The 20,499-nt window shown below is 46.6% G+C and overlaps 3 protein-coding genes across 3 annotated transcripts in view; all 3 read left to right on the top strand.

Annotated features, from left to right (window-relative positions):
* Positions 1–1,400: 1,400 nt before the first annotated feature.
* Positions 1,401–11,355, top strand: EXOSC2 (exosome component 2). Its single transcript, XM_069580006.1, has 9 exons — positions 1,401–1,561; positions 3,200–3,301; positions 4,985–5,030; positions 5,289–5,378; positions 6,231–6,296; positions 7,242–7,310; positions 8,465–8,641; positions 9,084–9,212; positions 9,719–11,355. Exons 1-9 carry the CDS (start codon positions 1,440–1,442, stop codon positions 9,797–9,799), a joined length of 882 nt encoding a protein of 293 aa, XP_069436107.1. The 5' UTR covers positions 1,401–1,439; the 3' UTR covers positions 9,800–11,355.
* Positions 11,356–13,777: 2,422 nt separating this feature from the next.
* Positions 13,778–20,499, top strand: part of ABL1 (ABL proto-oncogene 1, non-receptor tyrosine kinase) — a 138,834-nt gene continuing 132,112 nt past the window's right edge. Inside the window, exon 1 of the mRNA XM_069582162.1 lies at positions 13,778–15,376. Coding sequence (XP_069438263.1) covers positions 15,241–15,376 — 136 coding nt within the window. The 5' untranslated portion in view covers positions 13,778–15,240. The remainder of the gene's footprint in view (positions 15,377–20,499) is intronic.
* LOC138436517 (uncharacterized) lies at positions 14,536–14,634 on the top strand. The gene has a single exon (XM_069582164.1). It carries the CDS (start codon positions 14,536–14,538, stop codon positions 14,632–14,634), a length of 99 nt encoding a protein of 32 aa, XP_069438265.1.

Raw genomic sequence — 20,499 nt, 5'->3', positions numbered from 1 at the left:
GAACTGAACTGAACTGAGCCCCTTCTCCAGGCAAGGAGGAGGGCAAGTGTCTGGCTGTCCACTTACTGATGACCTGTGAGCAATTAGAATCTATATAACTGACTACCTTACAGGGTTGGCTTTCTAGACAAATGTAGTTGTGAGCCACGCTTAGGTGAAAGAAATGCTATCCTTTTGAAGATTTACCAGGTTATTGGTCTGATGGGTCTTCAGGAGAAAACAGACTTAATTTACTGGTCTCAGTGAGTGGTGCTGATGCAAGTTATTTTATTTCATCCTATTTAGAATCCCTGTACTGGGCTGTGCTGTGCTAAGTCACTTTAGTCTTGCCTGACTCTTTGCGACTCCCGACTCTGAGACTCCACAGACCGTAGCCCACCAGGCCCCTCTGTCCATGGGATTCTCCAGGCAAGAATACTGAAGTGGGTTGCCGTACCCTCCTCCAGGGGATCTTTCCGACCCAGGGATTGAACTCGTGTCTCTTATGTCTCCTGCATTGGCAGGCAGGTTCTTTACCACTAGCGCTACCTGGGAAGCCTGCATGAAGAATTATCACCTCCAATTCCCTGAGGTTGAAACTAAGTCTGTTGCGAATGCTATAAAGCATGCAGGGCCAAGCGTGAGGGAGAGGGTAGCACCTGGGGAGAGGGACAAGCGAAATACTCCTGACGCCTAGATAAAACCACATATCCTTCCATCTGTTCATCACTGAACCCTTAGGACAGCTCCTGGCTCATTTCGCTGTGTGAGTAAATGTAGGTGAAAATCTTTGTATTGTGTCCATTTGTCCTCCCTGACAAAACACACCCGCTTGGCAAGATTTAAATGTGTTCTTAGATGGCTTTTGCTTTTTCCAAAAGAAATACCAGGGAAATCAGCTCGCTTAAGAAAGAATGGAAACAGCACCTGCAGCACTGTTTGGGGGTGTAGGTGATGGTTGGTGCTGAACTAGCACTCACGAAGTGACAGTAATGTAGAATACAGGGGCTACTAGCAACAGTACGAAAAGAGACTCTTTCCTCTGTCCAAATAGTGTTTTCTCCTCTTGATCCTCCTGGTCAATCGCATACCAAAAAAGAGAGATTTCAGCAGCTTTGAATTGGAAGGAAACTCAGAGGCCCACTTCACAATTATTTATAACCCTGGAAAACAGTAAGTGAGATGAGCACAAGAGTTTTACTGAAAAGTCGAACGCTATGCAACCTGAGATTTTATTATTTGACAAGAGCAGCCTTGCCAATAGTAAAAATGGCAACTTGACTCCTTCCTTCCCTTCGTGTTAACCTAATGGTTGCCAGTAGCCAACATGGAGGCCAGACCGTGAGTTCCCGTTGGCGGCTGTTCTGAGGCCCCGCCCCTATGAGCGACGGCTGGAAATTGCGGAGACGGAAAGCGTGACTCCGAGTGGGGCTGCGCCTGCGCGAGTTATTGGCGCCAAGATGGCGTTGGAGATGAGGCTTCCCGTCGCTCGGAAGCCTCTTAGCGAGAGCCTGGGCCGCGAGAGTAAAAAGCACCTAGTGGTGCCAGGGGACACGATCACCACGGACACAGGCTTCATGCGGTACGTGGGGTTGTGGGGACAATGGGCGGCAGGGGCGGCTGCATTGCTCTCTTTCCGCATCAAACCTGGGCCTGTGTTCTGCATCTAAGTGCTCGCGGTACCCGGGGCGCATCTGGGAGCATCTCAGTTGCCTCGTTTTCGAGGCTTCGGACTTCCTACTTCCTGCTTCTTGTATGTCCCCGTCTGTAGCTGCCTCAGCTCCCCCGAAACCTTCCTGTCCCGATCACTGGTAGCTGTGACTCATGGGTCCTGTGCCTCAGGCCCCGATTCTGAGGCCTTCCTCGTTGAACCTGCAGCTAGGGCCTCCTCACAGGTTTCGGCGGAAGGGATGGTGGGCGTTTTTGACTTCTTCCACTTAGCCCTCAGCATTCCGTCTCCTAGCCAGGGGCACGGTTTTGGAACGAGCCATTGCTTGGGCTTAAAGAAAGTGAAGTCGCTCAGTCGTGTCCGACTCTTTGCGACCGCATGGACTGTAGCCTACCGGGCTCCTCCGTCAATGGTATTTTCCAGGCAAGAATACTGGAGTGGGTTGCCATTTTGGGCTTAGGGGGCATGCAAATATGTTATGTTACATGCACCAGAACAGGTAACTTTGAGTCTGAGGGCAGGCTCCAGCTTAAGGGCAGCTGGGGTTCCAGTCCTGCTGCCGTCACAATATTAGCTGTATCACCTCTCCGAGGTCAGTTTCCTCGTCTGTAAAATAATGATAATAACTATTCCAGAGAGTGGTGAGGATTCCATGAAAGTGAAAGTGTGGAAGAGTTAGTCCCTCAGTCATATCCGACCCTTTACCACCCGGTGAACTGTAGCCCGCTAGATTCCTCTGTCCATAGAATTCTCCAGGCTAGAATACTGGAGTGGGTTGCATTCCCTTCTCCAGGGATTTTCACCACCCAGGGATCCAACCCAGGTCTCTGGCATTGCAGGCAGGTTCTTTACTGTCTGAGCCACCAGGGAAGGATTACATGAGGGGTAATGATTATGAAAAAAAGTAAGACTCACCATTCTATCACCATCACAGTGGTCAACACTACTCATACCTCAGGCAGCCTCCGCCCTCCCCCCATATGCATATGAGAGAGGAACAGCGTTTATTCCATTGCCCTTTAACCTCTTAGTTTGGGATTATTGGTTCCCAGGAAATCTTAAGATTCAGTCCTTTATTCATGCAGTCCATAAATATTATTTGTGGTTGGGGTATAAACTGAACAAAGAGGAAATCTCTGTCCTGGTGGACTTTATGTTCTGAGACAGACAGATGAGAAATAAGCACAACAAACAAGTTATTTAGAATATTTGCTGGTAAATGCAGTAGAAAAGAATAAAGAAGTGAGGCAGGGTAAGTGGAGCATAAGTTGGAAATATGGTGGGGATGGCAGCCGCAGGGCGGGTGACTATTACAAATGGGAGAGTTGAGGAAGGCCTGGTGGAAAAAGTGCCATTTGAGTCGACTTGAGTACAGTGCAAGAGATGGCCACGTAGGACTCTAAAGAAGGAGTGTTTAGGCAGAGGTGGCAGCCAGCAGAAAAGCCTGTCTGTGAGGCAAGAGGAATCAGATATGAGGAACACATTGTTCTGGCTGCTAGAGGTCACCTCAAATATTACCCTGGTATCCTCTGTATCTTCCTGTTGCAACAGGGGCCATGGAACCTACATGGGGGAAGAGAAGCTCATTGCATCTGTGGCTGGCTCTGTGGAGAGAGTAAACAAGTTGATCTGTGTAAAAGCTTTGAAAACCAGGTGAGAGCAAAAGGTGTGTATTTTGTGGCATCTGAGTTGCACAGCCAGGTCTTTTCTGCCATGACACACCCCCTACCCCCAGCCCTGCCTGTCCTGTCGTTCTGTAGGGCTGGGATTTCGGGAACATGACTGGAGGAAGGGTAGAGATGACTGTAGGTAAGGGTAGGCTTCAAAGGTTTCCCTGCGATATCTGACCTCTTCAAACTTGGGTTCCCTCTCCTGCAAAATGAGACCTTGCCTGACCTCCTGGGTAGGATTTTCCTTGGAATTCACCGAAATAGTGTGTATAAAGTACTTTACACAGAGAGCCGTCTGCCTTGAGGGCTCAGTAAAGGTTAGCCCCAGAACATGAGCCAGTGGGGTTGGAACAGAGTGAGCAGGCGAGTAGTAGGAGCAGATGCAGAGAGGTGAGGTAGGCAGTCTGCATGCCCTGCAGCCACGATAAACGTTTCTGACTTCCACTCTGTGCGGTCTAGGAAGGCCCTGGAGCAGCTGGAGCAGAAGGACCTGATCCACCCTCTGTTTTAATGGAGTCACTCTGGCTGCTGTTGGGGGCGGGCGTGGGGCAGGGTTAGGGAGCCAGATTCCTGCTCTGTTCTCATCATCTGGGTTGGTGGTGGCTTGGACTAAGGTGATAGCCATAGAAGTGGGGAATAGTGATCAGTTCTGCGTGTATTTCGTGTTCTGCGTGTATTTACTGTGAAAAGCTGTAGGATTTTGTATGTGGGCTTTTCTACACGTAGGACTATGTCTGTGAGAAGAGATCATTTTACTTCTTCCTTTGGGGTGCTTTTTATTTTCTGCCTACATTGGTAAGGTAGAGGTCCTAGAATCTGCTGCTGGACCTGTCCTGGAGCAGGAGAGAGAGGGGAGGAGGGAGATACACACGGTTCCTCCAAAGACTCCAAGGACTGTGGCTTGAGCAACCGGAGGGGTGGAGTTGCTATTTCCTGGGCCGGTGACAGTTGGGAGAGGATCCATTTGCTATAGTGGAATTGAAGAGGCTGCTAGAAAGCTTTGTTTGAGGTTTCTAACTTACGCAGATTCCTGTTAGGCACGTAATGAAGGTGCTGGGTAGCCAGTGGTTGACTAGAGCTAGAGCCTGAATTCAGGGGAATGGTGGAATCATCAGTGGCATTTAAAGCCATCAACCTGGGTAAGCTCACCAAGTGAGTGTGGGCTGGAAAGAGAAGAGGCCCAAGGACTTAGCCTTCAGTGTGGAGGCTCTAATTCATCATTAGAGTTGGGAGGAGGAATTAGGAAAGGGATCCAAGACATGCAGCCAGTGGCTGAGGGAGACGTGAGTAGACCGGTTTGGGAGGTACCTGCCTCACTTTCCTTTCTCCTCCTCTGGCTGATGTGGAACTCGTCTGTGTTCCAGAGCCCACCAGAAAATAGCCCTTGCATATCCATTTTTCATGCAATTAACAAAATAAGGCGTTTCAGACTTAATGAACTCCTTGCAATAAATGGTATAAGAATAGTTGATAGGGACTTTATATGCATAGGAATGTTGGAAGTTGTCAGTTCCTGAAACTTAAGTTCAAACAGCATGGTTATGTGAGCTTACCAAATGTGGTGCCTGATCCAGGCCTGCGTGCTGTTTAACTGAAATCGCAAATGGTACTCGGTCTTGTCATGGAGGCTTTTCACTGATGGAGGACCTTCTGCTTTTTCTTTCAGATATAATGGTGAAGTGGGAGACATTGTAGTGGGGAGAATCACAGAGGTAAAGTCTTATCAGATTGGTTTTTACAAAGTAAAAGTGAGCTGGTGATCTAACGGATGAGATAGTCGTCCTATTACATGCAGTTACACGAAAGAAGGATTCATTGTGTTTGGCTCTTACGTGACCTTTGATGTAAACAGTTTGTTTGTGAACAGTTTGATGTAAGTGGTTTGTCCCATCGGGGGTTATTGTTCATTTGCAGTGTGAGCTCTGGCCTCTGGAGTATGTGTCCAGGTGTGGGGTTCCTTTGTTTTGTAGGTTCAGCAGAAGAGGTGGAAAGTGGAGACCAACTCCAGGCTGGATTCAGTCTTGCTTCTCTCATCCATGAACCTTCCCGGAGGAGAGCTGGTAAGGATCTCCAGCTAGGACTATGTATAGCTTGCTGGTGAGAGTGCTGGGATCCCTTGCTCCACCAGAGAACTTTGCTTTATACTGCGGTTGCCACTTGTACTCCTGTTTGTCTGCTGTGAATTTTGCTGTCTGGATGTACACGTAGGCTTTTCACTTGGCCCACGCCTCCCAACTCAGGCAGCAGTTGGTATGTGGTAAAATCTGGGATGTCTGTGGGGAAATCCCAAAGGAGAGTTGAGAGACGCCCTCTCAGATGCTTGGTGCTAATAGTTTTCCTTTTCTGGGTGTATCAGTTTTGTTCAGTGAAGGTCTTGCTTGAAAACTGTGTTTACAAATCAGTTGTGTTTACAAATCAGCTTTACATGAATCGAATGGCATTTGATTATTCCAGACAACCGCAGTTACCTAAGCTGCTTCCTTTTGTAAAATGCCATGCTTCAGCCTTATCTTCAGGCGAGCATCTATTTACAGAGAGACTCGTGGTGCTTGGCTGGCTGGAGAATGCCAAGATCCAGGAGGCATGATTCAGTTCCTGAAAGAGCTTAGACTAGCAGGGACTATGAGATAACTGGTCCAAATACCCTGCAGTCCAAGAGTAAACAAGTGTGTGATTGTACAAAAGACATGATTAAATTCCCCGTGAGAAGCTTATAGGGAAAATGAACGTTGGAAGTTGATCCTATCCTTGAAGGAAGGCTAGAATTTTAACAATGAATTCAGGAATCTGAGATAAACGGAAACGTGTGAGCAAAGATACAGTTAAGCAGGAGGTAGCCAGTCCTAGTGGAGCGTGGTGGGCCGCACGGTTCAGGGTCAGACTCCCTAACGTGGCCTTCTTGTGTGTTTCAGAGGCGAAGATCTGCAGAAGACGAGCTGGCAATGAGAGGTTTCTTACAGGAAGGGGACCTTATCAGTGTATCCTTCACCTTGCATTCCAGCATCTTCATGTTGGCTGGGGAATGGGGCTTAGATTGTTGGTCTCTCACAGGAGAAAATGGTAATCCTGGCCTCGACCAAGAGCCAAGGCCTCTGCTGCAGCCTGTCTCTTGCTTTTCTTTTTACATTAAAAAAAAATTTGAGGTATAGTTAGTTTTGGGAGCTTCCCAGGTGGTGCTAGTGGTAAAGAACTTACCTGCTAATGTAGGAGACGTAAGAGACCGGGATTCAGTTCAGTCCTTGGGTTGGGAAGATCCCCTGGAGAAGGCAATGGCTACCCACTCCGGTATTCTTGCCTGGAGAATCTTAGGGACAGAGGAACCTGGTGGGCTACAGTCCAGGCGGTTGCGAAGAGTCAGACACGACTGAGTGACTGAGCGCGCATGCTCACAATTAGTTTTATGTGTATAGCAGAGTGAATCAGTTATACACACACACATATGAGAATATGTAATTCTTTTTCACAGCATTTTCCTATATGTGTTATTACAAAATATTGAGTAGAGTTACTGTGCTAGACAGTAGGTTCTTGTTTATCTGTTTATGCATAGCAGTGTATATATGTTACTCCACGATGCCTCATTTATCCCTCCCCGCCCCATCTCCTCAGCCCAGGCTACCCTGCAGCTCTTGTTCAGACCTGCTGCTGCTCAGTCGGGTTTTTGGGTCTTGTAACTTGTGGTGGCTCATGCTTGAAGCCAGCTCAAAGTTTCCTGGTGATGTTAACTTTTATCCCAGGAAGGAGAAAAGGTGGTGTTCATGTCCGGATATTCATGACAGCCGAGGGGGAGAGGTTAGGTCACAGCAGTGTGACCTCCGAGTCCATCTACAGCTGCAGGCGGGACTGGTGGACAGACACGAGGATGGAGGGGGAACCAGGGACATGGGTGATGAGAAAGTGTTTGTTCCTTCATCACCGACCAGGCTGAGGTCCAGGCAGTGTTCTCTGATGGAGCCGTCTCTCTGCACACGAGAAGTCTCAAATATGGAAAAGTAAGTTGGTCTCTGGGTGTTCTCACTGGATGAGTGAGACTTCAAATCCGTTTCCCGGTCTCCAGCTGTCTCTGGCATTCTGGCCTAAAGCACCTGGAAGTTAAGTGCTAACAGGCTGGCATTGCACATGCTGACTCACGAGGTTGAGGGCTGGTAGCATCGTAAAGCACGAAAACACTCACCCTTTTTCTTCGGAGTAGATTGTTCTGGCACAAGAGCCCCTATGACCCTTGGGCCTGGCCCAGCGGCTGTCTCACTCTCTCCCAAGGGGTGCGGTGGCTTTGCATGGCCTTGGTCCTGAGTTGCAGCCAACGGAGCTCATGGACTGATGAAACGAGATGGCCCCCGGCCCTTGGACAAACATCCAATCAAGAAAATGGATATTATTGTTAAGAAAGATGGGTTTGTCACTTGAGCCTCTAAAGGAAATTTTGTTGCTTTTCTTGCTATAAGATGACAAGACATTATTGAGGCTATTTATTTTTTTTAATGACAGCATGTTTTCCCAAACAAATGATGACTCATTAGTCTTGGCTTTGTTTGGGTGAACTTTCTCATTTTCTCAGTGGAAAAGAAACCTCGCTGGTCAGTGGAGTGGCTGCAGCCAGCCATGCCCTCACCCTTGAATCAGGAGAGACAGGCTCACTGCCTGTGCTGACCTTTGTGGGCCCGAGGCCTGTAGCAGACGCGCCATCTGCGGGATGTGGGCCTTGAGCTCACCTGCCAAGACCGGGGATGTATTTGTGCCCAGCCCTAGGCCAGTCCCCTTCTCCAGTGGCATGTCTCGTGGGCAGGCCAGGCGGTTGGGGTCAAGGTGGAACAGGGCAGTGCTCCTTGGCCCTCAAGAGGCTCAAGCTCGCATCTTCATTGGCTCCACCTTCTCTCAGCCGTCACACCAGCCCTGGATCAGAGCATGATGACGCTTGCAAAGGAGAATAAATGGTGGAGGAGAGTGTGGGAGTCGCCTTCTGTTGGGGTGTGTAAGTGACATCTGCCTCCGGAAGGTGTCTCTCTCTACTGTGCATGCGCGTTCATGCCAGTTATCACCAGCAAGGACCCCGATTCCAGCCTCCCTAGGACACAGTCTGTACTCTGCTTCATAGTCGCCTCACTGGTGATCCTAGTGACTTAATGTACAATATATTTTTTTTTAGCTAGGTCAGGGCGTTTTGGTTCAGGTCTCCCCCTCCCTGGTGAAACGGCAGAAGACCCACTTCCATGACCTGCCGTGCGGTGCCTCAGTGATCCTGGGCAACAACGGCTTCATCTGGGTCTACCCAACCCCCGAGCACAAAGAAGACGACGCAGGGGGTTTCATCGCAAACCTGGAGGTGAGCACACGCCGCCCGCCGTTGCCCTGTTGGATGCAGAGGCACTGAGTGGGTACTGTGCTTCTGCGGCAGGTGGGGGCGCTCCCCGTCTCTCCCTGCTGCGTGGCTGTAGTTTGAGCTGGTTTGCATTTCCACTGAAGTCTGCTCAAAGCATCGTGCTGCCCTCTCTTGTTCTGGAGAGATGAAATCAGTGACTTTGATCTCTGCTGGCCCAGATGGCAGTTGCAGGGTAACAGCCAAAAAGCCACTGGGGAGCCATCCTTTTTCATCTTCCCTGGAGTCAGTAGTTTGCTTGGTTTGGAGTCCCAGAGTGATCCCGCCTCAGTTGTACGTGCTTGGTTTGGAGTCCCAGAGTGATCCCGCCTCAGTTGTACGTGGTTCCTGTGATCTGCTGTAACCATTCACTCATTCTGGTCTTGATTCTGTTTGCCTCCCCTGCTAGCCGGTCTCCCTCGCCGATCGAGAGGTGATCTCCCGGCTCCGGAACTGCATCGTCTCACTGGCAACTCAGAGGATGATGCTCTATGATACCAGCATCCTGTACTGCTATGAAGCATCCCTTCCGCATCAGGTATGCCACCCAGGGCTCCCCTTCTCGCTGTTGTGTGAGCAGGCGTCCCGTGTCATCCGCTCCGTGGCCCCCCACGTCCCTTCACCATGCCCATCAATATGAACTCACCTGGTGGACTCCCTTGTTGGCTGGTAGAGCTTTCCCCGAGATGCTAATAATATTCTCAATGTCTGATATCCATGTGAGGGTTTGTGGGCAGTTGGAGGTGCCAGGTGGGGCTGGTTTATGACAGCGACCCCCTGGACTTCATCTTGGCCATCCCAGTTTTAGCTGCCTTTCTAGGGAATGCTGGAGTAATAGCATTGTTGTTCTTGTTAGCTATATCCCAGAGAACCTTGCTGATTTGTTAAGCTAGTTCTAGCAGATCCTTCCTTGCAATATGTAGCCTCTGATAAACGAAAGGAAAACGGAAGGCTCGTGTTAGCTAGGCTTGGTTTCTACATTTGGGTTGGCTTGATGGTGTGCTTACTGACTGAACAAATTACCTTTTGTCTTTTCTTTTTCAGATCAAAGACATCTTAAAGCCAGAAATAATGGAGGAAATTGTGATGGAAACACGCCAGAGGCTTTTGGAACAGGAGGGGTAAGAAGAAGCATCTCAAGGCCAGGACTGTGTGGACCCAAGCAGAGCAGTCCTTGAAAGTGGAGAATCTGATTGGCAGTCCCTGCATGCAGCTCAGTGAAGAACCGGGAAATTCATCACTGGACCTACATCAGGCTGCCTCTACCTTGAAGACCTGCTTTCTCCTGTTTTAAGGCAAAGCGAGGGGGAACGTGATTACTGCTGCCAACCCCTTGAGTTGCCCACAGACTTCGGGTGCTATGGGTAGTTTCAGACCCTTAAAAGCATTCCGAGTTCCAGCCGAATAGACTCCTATCCTGGAATCATACGGGGAATCTTTTGTCTTGTAGTCACTGTCAACTCACCAGGCACAGTGCCCCATGAAATTGCCCCTATGTAAAACATAGCCTCCCTGATCCCCCCAGTTGTCTGTTTTGGCCTCCATTCTCACCTCCTCTGCATCTCGAGAATGACACTGAAGACTGTAGCTTGGTAAAATGAGCCCAAGAGTCAGTGGAAGGACACAGCGACCGGGGAGCCTTTTGCTTGGTTGGTTCTCATTTCCTGTTACATGTTCCTCCTAGTGACAGATGTAAGTACATCCCCGCCAGGCTGCCTTAATCTGTTCTGCCTTTGAGGATGATCTGTAAGAAGCTGAATAATTGAGAGAATGAATGTTTTGGGTGCTCTGATAAACGTGAAAACAAAGTAAAAAAGTGGAGATGGAAAAAGAAAAGGTTTTCCTGAAGCAGCAATGCATTTAATTTTGAATAATTCAGGGTTGAAAGGTAAAAACTAGATACTGAAGTTCTGTGTAATTGAGAATGGCTAGAATTCCTGTGTATTTTTCAAATGACTTTCTAAACATGGTGCCCTGATTTGGGTTTGGGGTAAACAGTTCTTTTAAAGTCAGTATATGAGAGTGCTATTTGGTGAGCTGTTTGTTTTTTTTTTTTAATTTATGTATGTGGCATCACTGTTTCTGTTGTATTCTGTGTAATACTTGGGAGTTAAATACAGGTGAAGGATGACTTGGGAGACAGAAATTCTTCTGACAGAGGCCCTTAAATTTAAACCCAGAACACCTAGTACAATTTAACCCTAGGACAGTTTCAGTAGTAATTTGGAGCATATGACAGTTTTGAAACATAGCTCAGCTCTTTTTTGTTAAATTGTACATCTTTATAATATTCAGTCTGTCTCCTGTTTTGAGGAGTTTGCAGTCAACTGAGTGTTGCACAGGCTATGTTGCAAATGTAGGTTTGCTCCCTGTTTTTGAGATCATGTTCTAGGTTGTATGTCCCTGAAGGGAAGGGAATGGGGAAGGAGGGGAGCCTGCATGCCTGGTTTGGGTTGGTTTTGATCAGGGCCATAAGTGGGTTCGTTGAATGTTTGCCCTTCTCACTTGGTCTGCCAAGCTGCCAGCCTGTAATGTTCACTCAGTATATCCTGAATAGTGATTACCTACTAAGTGGTACTTTTCTTGTGGCCCACTAGAGGGTGCCCTTGTTAAGCATAATTTCAGTATAAGTTTTTTTTTTTTTTTTTAAATAAAGCTGAAGTTTTTACACCGGTTCTGAATTCCTCTAGCACTGTGTAGGTTGCTTTGCTTTATAAGCGTGAGCACAAAATTAGGCTGAACTACGTCATTCTTAGTGGAATATATGAGCTTAAAGGGATTTATTCAAATTTGGCAACATTTATTTACTTCTGTCAGGCATTTGCTGGGCTCTGGATTCTAGTTTTAAGTCCTTAAGAATATCATTCTACAGTGTTACACAGTGCATCTCTGGAAAAAAATATTATAGTCTGGCTTGGGGGTTCACCTAAAACTAGAAAATAGCAGGAAGTAAATCGTGAGTAGGGATAAACCTTTAAATCAAGTGCTGCTGGCCTCTAAAGCATAGTTAGTCTCAATATTTATGGGAAATAAAGTCCTATTTGATTCTCATGATAACCTTTTAAAGTTTGATATGACTCGTTTATAAATGAAAGCCATTCAGATAATTAAAGTGACTTCATTAAAGCTCATTAGCAACTATGGATCAGTAGGCTTAAGCTCTTTGGATGAATCATAAAGCAACCCTTGAGAGAAGGGGTTGGACTGATAGTGAAAGGATATGGGGTCCAGAAATGTCATTTCCAGCATTGAGACCTACACTTTGGATTGTTACTCATTTTGTACACTGCCTGTCCCTCCCATGTCTGCTGTGGGAGACAAGGATGAGTCCTTCCACCCCCACGCTTCATTTGTATCCCAGCACCTAGGACAGTGCTTGGCACACGGGCTGAATAATGCTTATGAATGATTTATTAGTTCAAGAAGTGTGGGTTAGAGTTCTGATTTGATTGGTCAATTTTAAGCTAGAGAGTGAAGAATGAAGATGCGTAGGAAATGATGAAAGCGTGAAAAGGAATAAAAAGTGAAATCTTCAAAGAGAAAGGGTGATGGTAAAGATAAGGTGATGGGTAAATAGAGGGAACAGGGTGTTGATGCTTGAAGACTGATCTATAAGTCAGGATGACATTCATCAGCCAGACTACTCAGTGATAGAGCAAAGCTAACCCAGTTAACATCTAAATTCTGCTTCTGAATTCGCTTCACATTCAGTAGCTCCAGGGAACTCTATGTTTACAAGCCAGTATCTATAAAATTAGCACCATTTCCCAATCCAGCAGAAATATTTCTAAAATACACAACTGAGCATGCAACACCTATAATGCTACTGGTTTTCCCCTACTATCAGTAGCAATTTCTAAAATATTAACTAACATTAGATCAACAGTTACTTGATATTGAATGGTACAAGAGAAAATTCAAGGCTTTGGAGTAGTATCAATCTGGGCTCAAATTGTCACATGACTAGGCCAGTGACCTTGAGTAACTCACATCTTGGTTTTCTCATCTGTATGCAGGGGATAACATTACTTGTGTTACTGGGCTACAATACAGTAAGGATTTAATGAGAATATGGTTTATGAAGAGCGGAAGACCATAGTGTAGATTAGGTGTGATGAGTGGATTCCCTTAGAGATGGGTATATCCTGGCAGGTGCATTGCTCTGGGGAGACTTGGAGAGTGAAGAAGGGGACCAGGAGGGTACATTTTAGTTGCATAAAAATGGGTTATGGCATGTGTGGATCCGGTTGCACGGGTCATTAGCTAGTTCTGTAAACTCAGCAGCTTCGGCTAACATGTTTTCATGTGACTATGTGTACACCCCTGAAATTAGATATTGTAATCGTTTTCTGCTGTTCCCCCCCACCTCCAGTTTTCTTGAGAAGTTGACATACATCAGTGGACAGTTTAAAGATTCTTTCTCACTCAAACACCTATGTTTATGCGATGCCTCCGAAAGGTTCTTAAAATGCTATTAATGAGTGGGCTCCCTGATACTCCAAAGAAACAATTCGTTAGCAATATGTCGATGCTCTCCAGTTGTTTATTTTTCGCTCGTTCTAATATTTATGCTGCTTGGAGTCAAGGTGGAAGTTCGGGGTGAGGGGCGGCAGTGGAGGCACCAAATAACGTCGGTTTCCTGGAGCGAACTAAATTCTCTCTCCTAAAGAAGCTCAAAGAAGCGATCCAACTCCGGTTTTGGGGAAATCCAATCCGCAGTTTTCCCCTTGCTTTGGTTCCTCGCCGGCCTTACCAACCCGCTCAGGGAGACATTGGCCAGCCCCGTGCGAGGCCGGCTAGAGTCCACCGGCTCCCAGGAGGGCGGGACCGACGCTCAGGAGCCGGGAGCAAAAGGCCAGGCTCGGGCGAGCGCGGGCGGGGGCGGGGGCGCCGTAGGACCACAAATCCCGGCCTGCCCCGCGGGCTACGCCGAAAGTGGTTGGCTGGGAGCTCTAGCCCCGTCGGCCAATGGGATGCAGGAGAGGGAGCTGACCCGGATTCTCGGGGACCAATGGCAGTGCAGGGGAGGCGGGAGCTTCCTTACCACTCCTCTTGCCCCTCTAGAGAACCACATTTAACAGATCGTACGGGGCCAGGCCCTGCAGGGCAGGGGGACCAGAGCCGAAAGAAGCCGCAGCGTCTCCGAAAGCGGTGTCTGGAGGGTCCCGGTCCCCACGCGAGGCGCGCACCGGACGTCATCGGGAGGCGGGGCCGGGGCGGGGCCTGGCCTCGTTGTGGAGCGGCTAGTAATCCATCATGGCGGCCGCGGGGGTTGGTGACCGTCCCTGAGCAGCGCCGGAGCCGGAACCGGTTCCTGGGTCCTGCAGCTGAGGAGCCCGCCTTGCGTTGTCCACGGCCCCTACTTGGGCGGGGAGGCCGGGTCTTGCGACGGAGCCCGGGGGATGTGACTGCCTGGCAGCGGCGGCCCTAGCCACGTCCGGGCCCGGGGGAGGGGGGTGTCTCGGACAGAGACTCCCCCCCCAGGCTCGGGGCAGCTGAGGCCGCCGGGCCTCCTCCCGGTTCTATCCTCTACCCGCCTTCGGGGCCGCGAGAGCCCGTCGTCCCTTATCAGCTCCATCCCGGCTCTGGGACCCTGGGGTTGTGGTCTCTTTCCCCAGACCTGGGGACACCCCGTTTCCTGAGGCTTTGAGGAGCGTCGCCCCCGGAGTAAGCCGCCCGTGCCCCCCGCCTCGGCAGCCTCCCTCTTTACCCCCGAGCCTCCCCTTAACTCCGAATCCCGGCCTCAAGTTTGGCCTCGGAGCGCCCCCCTCATTCAAATCCCTTCCCTGCTGTCAAGTGGCCTCCCCTCCCCAGCCCCCCAACGTTGCTCCCGTGAGCCTGTAATGCCCTGACTTCTTCCAATGTCACCTACGGCCCCCTCAGCCTCAGCCCAGCCAGAAACTTTAATGCAGAGGAAAAGCCTGGACTGGTTTCACAGGCCTTTTAAAAAGCGGACTTAAAAAGTTGCTGGCCATGCATTCCTTCTCGTCAGAGGGCCAGCTCTCGCTGAAGTCGGGGTGACCCGTGCCCTTTTCCGGAGAGCAGAGTAGAGAAAAAGCAGGAGCGGCAGCTAGTGTGGCAGGAAATTTGTTGGAAGATGGAGACACCAAGATAGGGGGTGGGTGACTTCCCCAGGAAAAGTTCTGGAGGAGCATTCAAAGACCGATCCACGTTTCCTCGATGTGTGGAAATCGACACGACTTTAGCCTCACTGACCGTTGTACAGCATCCCCTGTGAATATTTCTCTTTAGGTTTTTCTCCTTGAAAGGGAGGAAACTTAGCCAGTAAAAGACACTTGAAATCCAGGAACTTTGAGGTCGCACTGCAGTTACATTACTTCGAGTTGATAAACTGCGAATATAATCGGAACTGCTGTTTGCACACGTCAACCTAAAATCTTCACTTCCTTTTATTGTGGAAGATGTCTTGTGATTGACCTCAGTTACTGACTGGTGGAGATGCGGTGAATGTGAAATCCCACGTAAAGACCGTTTCCTTCTCAGCTCACTGATCATTCTGAAAGATCTTGAACCCTCTTCTGGAAAGGGGTGCCTATCCTTGCTTTATGGGGCAGCAGCCTGGAAAAGTTCTTGGGGACCAAAGGAGGCCAAGTCTGCCTGCCCTGCACTTTATCAAAGGAGCAGGCAAGAAGGAATCATCGAGGCATGGGGGTCCACACTGCAATGTGTTTGTGGAACACGGTGAGTGCTCTTCAAGATTTCTGGTCCTATTTTCCGCTTTGCCATGCATAAGGAACTTTGGAACCACAGGGCTTGTGTTGGTTCCTTCCAGTTCTACTTAAAACTTCAGTTCCTCTAGGTATCTTTTAATCTCCGGTGGAACTTTCTTTGTATAAGAAAAAGTTACTTGATGACACTGGATGGCTTTATTCGAAGTCTTACTGCTTATTTCTTGCCTGATTCCCTATCTAATTCACCGTTGACCTTGGACAAGCCATTTTACTATTCCAGCTTCCTGAGGAGGTTGGACTTAGGGGATTTCTCAGGATCCATAGTCCATGATTCTGCTCTGACCTACGGCCTGGGCTCTTCCTTCCTCTGAGGTACATGGATCCTTCACTGCTTTATCTGTGGGGAGCTTTCAATCTTATCCTCAAAGGGGTTTGTGCACTCGCCAGAGCTGAAAACCACAGGCCCTAGTTGACACTAATAACCTTGATCTTTTCAGTCATAAGTAGAACTTGAAAATCCTCACTTTGGAGCTGTGTGGAAACAGCTGAGGGGAGGCCACATTCCTTGTGAACTGAGGAGCCCCAGCTTTCAGTGGTTTCACCTGAGACGGGAAGTAGTCCTATCCTCAGAATGGAGCTTTTTCCTCCTTTCTTGGGGGAAGAAAGGTTGTCTTTGACATTTTTATGAACACCACTGGCATTTGAGTGCTGACAGTACATATTATTCTGGTCATGTCCAGTAATTCTGCGTGAAATTTTAACGCTAAGGATCAGCTTAGACCGATGTCTGTGCCAGGGGCCAGCCACGCACCAATTAATTAGTATCCTGTTTGTACTGTCACAGCCTGACATTTTTCAGACCTAGTACTTATTTAAGTATCAGTCAAGCCCACCCACCCTCTGTAAGCAAATGGAAGACGTGTGCAAGTAGCATATACTTTGAAATTCAGTCACAAATACCCTTAACAACCTGTGACTGCAATAAACAAAGTTTTCTATTCAGTGAACTTGTATTTGACAGTTGAGGTTTGATTTTCTAAATAATCTGGGTACTTGGATTTTACTTTTGCCTTGAAACACGAGTTGTATTTTAGCATTGGTTTTAGACAGGTAAATAGCGTATTATGGTACTTCCCACGATCAAGATTTGTAAGTGAATTATTTGCATTTCAACCAGTGGTGATCGTGCAACCTTAGGTAGTGAAAATTGTTCAGTCTCTGAGTCACGTCCAACTTTCTCCATAGACTGCAGCTTGCAAGGCTTCCCTGTGCTTCACTGCCTCCCGGAGTTTGTTCATATTCATGTCCATTGAGCCAGTAATGCCATCCAGCCATCTCATCCTCTGCCACCCCCAGTGAAAACTGGTACAGACATTTTGGAGAGCTTTGACCAATCATATCTGAATTTAAGATGTACATAGCAGTGACCCAGTAATCTCACTTCTAGGAAGCCGTCCTAGCATGGAATAGTGTAGTGCCCTTGGTGTGCCTTTCACCCCTTCAGAGGGTCCAGAGGTGAAAGCTTTTCACAAAAACACAATTCTAAGATGTTGGGCTTCCCCAGTGGCTGAGCAATAAAGAGTCCACCAGCAATGCAGGAGTTGAGGGTTCTATCCCTGGGTCAGGAAGGTCTCCTGGAGAAGGAAATGGCAACCCATTCAAGTATTCTTGCCTGGAGAATCCCATGGACAGAGGAGCCTGGCGGGCTACAGTCCATGGGGTCACAGAGAGTTGGATATGACTGAGCTAACCTTAGCATGCACTCACACAAGACATTATTTGCAATTTTCGCAGTAATGGTGCAAAAGTAATGCAGCTTCTAAGCATGAATCAAGGTTGTGGCAACTAACCATAGCAGCCATTGTGTTCTTCATGCCACGCACTCATAGTAAACTAGTAAAAATACATACATACATATATTTTTTGGTTTTCACTCAAGGATGTTCCTGATGAAAGAGCAAGAAGTATTAACTTTATCAGTTCTCAAGTATTATGTATACATCTTTGTAATCTTCACTGAAGGAACTGGAAAGTACTTCTGTGTGCTGTTTGTCTCTAGGAAGAGCTTTGGGCAGTGGTTAGTTCAAGCCGAACTTGCTGCTTTTTCATAGACTACCATTTTTACTGACAAACTGTGGTTATTCAGATTTTAAAAATGTATTAAAAAGTGTTTCAAGGAGAACAGCTGGTGGTGTCTGTTGTCAATGAAAACATCTTTGCTTTCCAGCAACAATTAGGGTTTTGGAAAACTTGTATCTGCTCCTGTGAAGTAGAGATTGGTGATAATATTTATAAACACACTATTTTGGTATCTTATAATGGAATACATTATTTGGAAGGCCTGCATGATTCAGTGAACTGATATTTTGTAAATGACAACACATGATGTTATAAAGTCAAGCACAGGTAAAAAAGATTCATTCGAGGGGCAAGATGGACCATTGAATTTTAATGTAACAATACAAATATTAATTGATAAGAGTTTTAGATTCTGTATCAAAACTAGCCTTTAGGAAACTACCACTTACTGAGTTTGGTGTAGCTTCAAAGAACAGTATCTACAGTTATATACAAATAGGGGTAAACAAGGCATTTCCCAGTGAAAATAAACATGTTTATTTTTAGGTGAACAAATGAATAATTTAAAATTTTCAGTTTAAATTTATACTATAGTAAATATTGATGAGATAATCTATATAAATAAAAGCACTCGGGTTCTATTTAGTTTTCAAGAGTGTAAAGAGGTCATGAGATAAAAGTTTTTAAACTATTGCTATAGAAAGTCTATCAAGAAGTCATGTAGGGGAGTGAGCAAACAAACAGAAATAGGAAATCACATAAGGATGTTTATTGCCAACATACTGTAAATGCCAACACGGAAAGCTGTCGGTGTAATGATAAGTGGAAAAAAGCAATTGGGGGATCAGTCTGCATGGTGTGGCCCCATTTTTGTAAAACAAAAATTAGCTATTTATTTGTTCATGTACAGAAAAAAGTATAGAAGCATTTAGACTGACATAATTGTTAATCTGTAGGGAATTGGGAGTTAGGTGGAATAGCAGAAAACTTTCACTTTTTACTTTGCATTTGTGATGTTTCAGACTTTATACAACAAGTTTGTTCTATTTTGTAATACCCAAATTAGGAGGGTCTAAAGAACAAATTGATGACATCTCAACCAAATAGTCAATTCTTTGTAATAAATATTGTTTAATGAAAGAAATTGCCTAGATCATGTTTTAACTGAAGACAAGTGAATTTCTTTGGACTTTGGGTATACTTTTCCCAGGGGAGCAAATGGTTCTTGATCTCTCACAGGCTGATCTTTCTAGAGTTGGCTAATATCCATATAGTTTGGATTAAAAAACTTGCAGCCATTACATACAGTATTGGACCAGACATGAATCTGGAAGCCAAGAATAATGTTGTGTGGTGTGGTGGTGGTGATGAACCTGAATGGAATGGGCAGCTGGCAGCTTTTTGCTAAGATTATTCAGGTCAAAGGGCTAGCCATATGTACAGGCAACGGGGGGAAGGAAACCATGGTATTGTTTCATGGACCTTCTGTTCCTTCCAAATTTCAGTGTCTTGACTAAAAATTCACTTTTGTGAAAGTTGGTAAAACAGGATTGAAAGCATTCCCTAGTAAACTTGTTTACCTTAACGTGTCCTTCTTTTCTCAGCAAATATTTATTGAGCTCACACCATGTGTTTTAGTCATTGGTGATACATTAGTGGGTAAAAGCACCTCCCTGCCCTCCTCAAACTTACATTCTAGTTGGTGGGGTTGTTGTTCATTGTTCAGTCGCTAAATGGTGTTTGACTCTTTGTGACCCCATGGCCTGCAGCATAGCAGGCTTCCTTGCCTTTTACCATCTCCCGGAGCTTGCCCAAACTCATGTCCATTGAGTCAGTGATGCCATCCAACCATCTCATCCTCTGTTGCCTCCTTTTGCTCCTGCCCTCAATCTTTGCCAGCATCAGGGGTTTTTTTCCAGTGAGTCAGCTCTTGACATCAGGTGGCCAAAGTATTGGAGCTTCAGCTTTAGCATCAGTCCTTCCAATGAATATTTAGGGTTGATTTCCTTTAGGATTAACTAGTTTGATCTCCTTCCTGTCCAAGGGACTCTCAAGAGTCTTCTCTAGCACCACAATTCAAAAACTTCAATTCTTTGGCATTCAGCCTTCTTACTGGTCCAACTCTCACATCCATACATGACTACTGGAAAAACCGTAGTTTTGACTATATGGACCCTTGTCAACCAAGTGATGTCTCTGCTTTTTAATATGCTGTCTAGGTTTCTCATGGCTTTTCTTCCAAGGAGCAAGCATCTTTTCATTCCATGGCTGCAATCACCATCTGCAGTGATTTTGGAGCCCAAGAAAATAAAACCTGCCACTGTTTCTACTTTTTTCCCATCTATTTTTCATGAAGTAATGGGACTAGATGCCATGATCTTTGATTTTTTAATGTTGAGTTTGAAGCAAGCTTTTTCACTCTCCTTTTTCACCCTCATCAAGAGGCTCTTTAGTTCCTCATCACTTTCTGTCATTAGAGTGGTTTTATTTGCATATCTGAGGTTGTTGCTACTTCTCTTGGCAGTCTTGATTCCAGCTTGTGATTCATCCAGCCCAGCATTTCACATGATGTACTCTGCATATAACTTAAATAAGCAGAGTGACAATATACAGCAAAACCTTTCCCAGTTTTGAACCAGTCCTTTGTTCCATGTCCGGTTCTAACTGTTGCTTTTTGACCTGCATACAGGTTTCTCAGACAGCAGCTTATGTGGTCTGGTGTTCCCATCTCTACTAATTTCTTGTTGTTTTTTTCATCTCTTAAGAATTTTCATAGTTTGTTGTGATCCATACAATCAAAGGCTTTAGCATAGTCAATGAAGTAGAAGTAGATGTTTATCTGGAATTCCCTTGCTTTCTCTATGATCCAGTGAATGTTGGCAATTTGATCTCTGGTTCCTGTGCCTTTTCTAAATTCAGCTTGTACATCTGTAAGTTCTTGGTTCACATACTGCTGGAGCCTAGCTTGAAGGATTTTGAGCAGTACCTTGCTAGCATGTGAGATGAGCACAGTTGTGTGATAGTTGGAACATTCTTTGGCATTGGCTTTCTTTG

This window comes from Ovis canadensis, chromosome 3 (genome assembly GCF_042477335.2).
Source record: "Ovis canadensis isolate MfBH-ARS-UI-01 breed Bighorn chromosome 3, ARS-UI_OviCan_v2, whole genome shotgun sequence".
NCBI classification, from domain to species: Eukaryota; Metazoa; Chordata; class Mammalia; order Artiodactyla; family Bovidae; genus Ovis; species Ovis canadensis.
The sequence above is the reverse complement of the archived record's forward strand: the minus strand, read 5'-3'. Positions and strand labels throughout refer to the sequence as shown.

Coding starts and splice junctions, on each gene's coding strand:
- LOC138436517 (XM_069582164.1), top strand. CDS start 14,536: ATGTCACCTACGGCCCCCTCAGCCTCAGCCCAGCCAGAAACTTTAATG.
- EXOSC2 (XM_069580006.1), top strand. CDS start 1,440: ATGGCGTTGGAGATGAGGCTTCCCGTCGCTCGGAAGCCTCTTAGCGAG. Junction 5,379..6,230: donor ACCTTCCCGGAGGAGAGCTG/GTAAGGATCTCC, acceptor TGTGTGTTTCAG/AGGCGAAGATCTGCAGAAGA. Junction 7,311..8,464: donor GAAGTCTCAAATATGGAAAA/GTAAGTTGGTCT, acceptor ATTTTTTTTTAG/CTAGGTCAGGGCGTTTTGGT.